Source organism: Pinus tabuliformis, chromosome 6, assembly GCF_031772625.1.
Source record: "Pinus tabuliformis cultivar Carrire ecotype Pingquan chromosome 6, CPIR1, whole genome shotgun sequence".
Taxonomy (NCBI): domain Eukaryota; kingdom Viridiplantae; phylum Streptophyta; class Pinopsida; order Pinales; family Pinaceae; genus Pinus; species Pinus tabuliformis.
In genome coordinates, this window is record NC_142292.1 from 441859364 (window position 1) to 441866096 (window position 6733).

Here is a 6733-nt window from a genome sequence, read left to right on the forward strand (position 1 = left end):
ACAAGCAGCAAAAAGGATTCTGAGGTATGTTAAAGGTACTAAAAGGTTTGGCATTTTATATACTGTTTCAGAATGTTCAGATTTATTGGGCTAGAAGTGTAGATGATCGGAAAAGCACATCTGGTTATGTTTTCCACATGGGTTCAGGAGCCATTTCATGGGCTTCTAAAAAATAGCCTATTGTAGCGTTGTCTACAGCAGAGGCAGAATATGTGGCAGCTACAGCAGCAGCGTGTCAAACAATTTGGATGAGAAGGATGTTAAGGAGTTTATGCCAAGAGAAAACAAAAGGAACTGTATTTTTTTGTGACAATAGCTCAGCTATTGCATTATCCAAGAATGTTGTGTTTCATAAGAGAATGAAACACATTGACACAAAGTTTCATTACATCAAGGAATTGGTAAACAATGGTGAAATTATTTTAGTCCACTGCAGAACATAGGAGCAGGTTGTAGACATTCTGACCAAACCATTGGGGTAGAAAAGTTTTGAATTTTTGAGGAAATGTCTCGGTATGACTGATAACCTAGCAGTTGAAATTAAAGGGGAGTGTTGAAATGTACTTTCAACTGCAGTGTTTACTTTTGGAAAACCGCCAGTTTCTTCCCCACACCGCTTTTACGGATTGATGGTTTTTCCTCCGGAAGCAACGAGCATGTACACGGGCTGACACATGGCCACAACGACTTTTCCAAATCCACCATTCCCTGGCGGCCTAAACCAGAGGTGAAGTACGAGAAAGTAATTTATTATCAATGAAGCATTTAATGAATTTACCATGGTTGGTAAATGTAGGTAAAACTTTAAAGTTTTTTTTTTAATGCGGAGAGTTGTTTGCTTTAGGGCACAAGTTAAAACAAATTTTTTTTTGTTGCATATATAAAATGTAATATGCATAGCAGCTTGTATGTGTGAAATAAAAAAGGGGAAGAATTCCATAAGCCCTTTGTGGCACGCATCATTTGGCAGCCATTTTCTTTCTGCAAAAGAAGAAAAATGTATGAAATGTAATACGTAGCACAGAGGAGCGTGAAATTAAGTTGAAATTTTTTTTTACATATAGTAGTGTAAAAATTTGTGAGGAGAGACAGAGTAATTTTTCTTATTGCCTCTCAAGCAGTTTTGATTGGTGAAATCTCTCTGTGAGAGGAAGAATTTATTTTGTAACAGTCAGCATTATTAATGAATACAATTTTTTTTTTTTTTTGCTAAAACTCTGTCAACAGCAAAAACAATTTTTGTTGTTCCTTGTGTTAAAAACAGAGCATTACTCTCTGTTTAGTTATTTTGTCTGTGTTAAAAACAGAGCATTACTCTCTGTTTAGTTATTTTGTTTGGAATTATCAGAAATTTCCAACACAAATATTCAAGTGGTCCATTATTAATGAGTATTTTAATTCCAATGACTGATTAGAGATTAACTCATAAAATCAATTTTGTTGGGCTATTATTTTTCTATGGATCCTGGAACATATTTCTTGTCACAGTTTTTTGTTGGATAGACATTTTTATAGACACAAAGGAATATAAGAAAAATTGTAATGACATTGTAATTGAACAAGGTTTGCATATATTTCATTAAAAAAATAAGAAAAATTGGAGTAGTGGCATTGTAATTGAACAGGGTTTTGCATATATTTCATCAAAGAAATTTGGTGTTACAGATCTAAACTAGTGAAATATTATGAAGATTTTTTTTCCCGAATATAACTACTAACACTCATGTATTTATATAAAACATAAAGAAACAAGAAAAACAAATAATTGTCATCAATTTTTCACTTGAGAAACAAGATAAATTTATAATTCTAATGATTACTCTTTTTTATTATCTCTATCATTAAATTTCAATGACACTTATGTATCTATATAAAACATAAAAAGACAAAAAGAAAATAATTGTCATCAATTTTTCACTTGACAAACAAGATAAATTAATAAAGACAAACAGAAAATAATTGTCATCAATTTTTCACTTGACAAACAAGATAAATTTGAAATTCCTAGAATTACTCCCTTTTGTATCTCCCTCATCAAAATTTCACTTTTCACTGAACAACCAAGATAAATTTGAAATTCTAAACCAGCCAGATAAATTTGAGATAAATTTGAAATTCTAAACCAAGAAGATAAATTTGAAATTCCAAGGGTTATTCCCTGACTCCGTTTGTTATCTTCCATTCGTTTGTGGCACCAGTCCTTTTGTGTTTAAAAAGAGAGCAGATTTATGCACTCTCGCCATCAAATCCACTGGCACTGTTTTCAGCCCTTTCTACTCAATTCTGTATTCATAGCTTTGAAATTTTAGAGGTATCATGATCTAGGCCTCGACTACACCAATTATTTTTATGCAGTATTGTCAATGTCATTGTCTTATAAAAGCTGTGATTACTTTTTATAGAATTTTACACCGTACATCAGCTATGCAGATAAAGAAAGATTTATCTAGTCCTAATGATCTGATAATTTTGAATGAAAAACACTTAAATTTCAGATTTCAAATTGACTTTTAAAGGATTCTATGACTATATCACCTCTCTAGGCAAACAGTGATTTATCTGAGTCAACAACTAAATCAAGTTGCTGATGAACGTGATGTTCGGTTTCCGTCTTCAAATGCATAAATTAAGGGTAGTCAGTCTAAACCTAACAAAAATTCCAGATTAAAAAAATATCTATTCCTTTTTACTACGTACATCGGAGACTTTTGGTGATTTTGTTCAGATTAATTAACAACACCAACTACGTTTTATGCGCTAATAAATTAGCGAACTTTTCAATACATGTGGGATTATAGTTGTGAGGTTCCACTTATATAACTGGAAAGCAACTGCTCGCGTTTAGATACGATATAGATTTTGGTTAAATGCAGACATGAATTAAAATTTGTAAAATTCGAGATCCGCTCATACGAATTTGACAACTTGAAACTCGGGAATGTGATTGGCCAACCAATTTGCTTTCGTCTCTACTTCTTTCTTGGCGGTTGCTGTTGCTTGCCTCCCAGGCAAATTTAATGCCCTCTATCCACGGAGATGGAGTGGGCAAATAAATTGAAGTTTGAACAGAAAGAATCAATCGCTGAACAGAAAAAAACAACTCATACTTGCGCCTTCATTGAATATGCGGGGGTCAAGAATCAAAAGGAATTTGTCTTTTAATCGAATTTCTCATTAAGTTTCTTAATTTCAGAAATAAACGATGACTTTCAAGCTGGTCCAATGGGCATTCTTAATGTAAAAAAGGACAAACCGCGCTTCCCTGGAGTCGGGGGAAACGACAGATGTTAAAATCCTGAATGTGCTAGGAGAGCACGGACTTTGAACTCTAGACCTCCGTGTGAAGTGGGTTAATGAGCCCTCCCGACGCGTGGATGGTCTCGACTCTAATGCAAACCATATGAAAGATGCTCGAAGAAAACAAATAGAAAGTCCTTTAACGAGTTATTTTGTCGGGGAAGGGCCGGACGAAGAGGAAAGGAATCCTGAACGGAAAGTTTGGAATCTCGAGCTCCTTGCGGGGACCGGGTGTAACTCTTTTGCCGAGTTCTAGCTTTTCCACGATGTATATATACATAGGAGGAGGGCAAGAAAAACCAGGAATGAGTGCTGAAGTTACTTATAGGGTTTTGTAACACTCACGGAGGCCTTCCCTTCGTCTGTATCAAGACCCTGTGTCTCTGTATTTTTGCGTAGGAGGGTTGAAATCTTTAAGGGATTATCGGCCTGCATGTATTGATGAGATCATTAGCTTTGAAGTGGAGAATGGATAGGAACTGGCTGTGATTTTGAATATTGTATATTGTTTTTGGATCAATCAAATATATTCCTAATTAATTGATCAGAACAGAGCTAGACTATTAGAATGTTCACTACTAAAATCACTTGTTTCCGTTCTGTAAATGGAAATGATTGGGATACCCAACATGGGTGCCAACATCCACCACAACAAGATCTCTGTTTCTCGGCCTTTGCCGTGGAAGATAATCATGAAGCTCAGGACGATGAAAGCCTTGAGCCACATTTGGAGCTCGAGCGGTGGCCAACGTCTCTAGAGGTTTGTATTCATTTCAATAATACAAGGGATTTGATTCCCTCTGTGTATTGTCTAGCTCTCTTTGCAATTGTCAGACAGTTCAGGTCGACTTGGTATCTCCAGGATTGATATTTGTTTAAGTGGGATTGCTAGCAGAGATGTCGTATTTCTGATACAGTAGTGTTGTTGAATTGTGAAATTGTTTGCTTCTTAGTTTTAGTTTGCTTTTTGTGTTGAAATATATTTGACCACTCCATTCCCTAATGTTAGGATCATAAAATAATATTACTTTGTTGTTGAAGCTGCAGTTTGTGGAAGAAATGAAGGCCATAGGCAGAATCTCTGGACCGATAGTTTTAACGGGTTTGCTTCTATATTCAAGAGCCATGATATCGATGCTGTTTCTTGGGCACCTTGGAGAGAAAGAGCTTGCGGGGGGTTCGCTGTCCATCGGCTTTGCAAACATAACGGGTTACTCGGTGATTTCTGGATTGGCCATGGGGATGGAACCTATTTGTGGGCAAGCTTACGGAGCCAAACGGTGGAGCCTTCTTGGAGTTACACTTCAAAGAACTGTTTTGATTATTCTCTGTGCTACGGTTCCTATTTCCTTTCTGTGGCTAAACATGGAAAGAATCCTTATCTGGTGCGGCCAAGACGAAGAGATAACTAAGATGGCCGGGATTTATATAATCTTTTCCCTCCCAGACCTGCTAGCGCAGGCGTTTCTTCATCCTCTCAGAATTTACTTGCGGACGCAGAACATCACAGTGCCGCTCACGTGCTGTGCAGCGCTGGCTCTGCTCGCGCACGTTCCCATAAATTTTCTTCTCGTGGTGCATCTTGAAATGGGAATCAGGGGCGTGGCCCTTGGTGCTGCGTGGACAAATATGAATCTGGTTTTGTCTTTGCTAGGCTACTTGTGCTTCTCGGGAGTGTACAAAAAGTCATGGGAAGGGGTATCCCGAGAATGCCTCACGGGTTGGAAGCCGTTGCTCGGCCTAGCAATTCCGAGCTGCGTTTCCGTATGTCTGGAATGGTGGTGGTACGAGTTCATGATCATTCTCTGCGGATTGCTGGTGAATCCGAAAGCCACATTGGCGTCTATGGGAATTCTCATCCAAACAACGGCTTTGGTCTATATTTTTCCGTCTTCTCTCGGCGTTGGTGTTTCAACGAGAGTAGGGAACGAGCTGGGGGCCAACAGGCCAGCAAAAGCCAGAATAGCCATGATCGTGGCCCTCGCATGTGCTGGCGTAATGGGCTTTCTAGCCATGACGTTTACAACCACGATGCGCCACGCGTGGGGAAGAATGTTCACTAATGACACCGATATCCTGCAACTAACATCTCTGGTTCTGCCCATCGCGGGCCTCTGCGAACTGGGCAACTGTCCACAAACCACGGGCTGCGGTGTGCTGCGGGGGAGCGCGAGGCCGGCAACGGGAGCGAATATAAACCTAGGCTCCTTCTACTTCGTAGGCATGCCCGTTGCGATCCTGATGGGTTTCGTGTTAAACATGGGATTCACGGGACTGTGGTTGGGTCTGCTGGCAGCGCAGGCATCTTGCGCCGCCCTCATGCTATACGTGCTGGTGACAACGGATTGGGTTCTGCAGGCACAGAGGGCCAAGGAGCTAACTGGCGCAAACCAAACGGAACACGAATCGGCGAAATTTCAAGAAAGCTGCCACAAAGCAGCAGAGGACACTGCCACCCTCAAGGTACTGCAAGGATCCCAGGGCGACGATTCAGAGCCTCTGATTATCAAAATTGTTCACACAAAATCTATTGATGATGTAACAAAAAGCTCTGAAATACAGACCTAGAGGCCGCATTGTACTAATTCTGTTAAGCTTAATCAAGCTTCGCCTTGCTCTGCATGTGCAAAAGGGAGAATGAATTGTAATATGATATTATTTTTTGAAGCGACTGTAGATTATGCAAATTGGCTAATTCTTTTATATCAATATTGAGTACAGTCTCTGCTGCCAACTTGGGAATTGTCCATTAAACTAGTTGAATGTAAATACAACAAAAAAACGGTCGAGCCTTACTATAAATATCAATAGCGGACGGATACTCGGAATTTAAAAAAAATTTGCAGAAATTCATGCGCTTTTGTTTGGATTATCTAAACCATTAACATTTTGATGAACATGGGTGGATTGAATTAGAGCGTTTGGTGTCAGGCTCCTGTGATTTTTTTAAATGGTTAAAACTGATCTCCAGGCGGTGGAAAATTGGAATACTCGGGAACTGTTTGCTTGTTTTAAAAAAGCCATTGTCCGTCCAAATATCTGTTCAGAGGCGACGAAATCTTTCTGCAACGTGACGTCTGGATGGTCTCTCGGGCCGATCCAGAGTCATCCCCACTACACACATATTTCAAAAATACATACATGTGCACCCCCTGCCACAGCTCTGAAAGGCCGTCGCAAAATTTGTTGCAGAGACGAAGGATCTGGTAATATGAAAAAAAATTGTTTAACAACGTCTGCATCACGACAGCCTAGTTGCGGGAACTATAAACGCAGGCGTAGTTCTCGCTTTAAATTTTTCTCCATTGTCAGCGATCACATCTCCCCCTTGACCTTTAAAATATGATTACAATCCCCAGATCTTGCAGTAATGGTTATAGCTTTTTTATTAGGGTTAGCCATAGGTTATCCCCATCGTGACAATCATTGCTGCATT

The 6733-nt window shown here is 39.3% G+C and overlaps 1 protein-coding gene across 1 annotated transcript; it reads left to right on the forward strand.

Moving 5' to 3' along the window:
- Positions 1-3693: 3693 nt before the first annotated feature.
- LOC149259192 (protein DETOXIFICATION 48-like) lies at positions 3694-6000 on the forward strand. Its single transcript, XM_089417649.1, has 2 exons — positions 3694-4057; positions 4345-6000. The coding sequence occupies exons 1-2, from the start codon at positions 3866-3868 to the stop codon at positions 5863-5865; spliced, it is 1713 nt and encodes a 570-aa protein (XP_089273775.1). The 5' UTR covers positions 3694-3865; the 3' UTR covers positions 5866-6000.
- Positions 6001-6733: the final 733 nt, after the last annotated feature.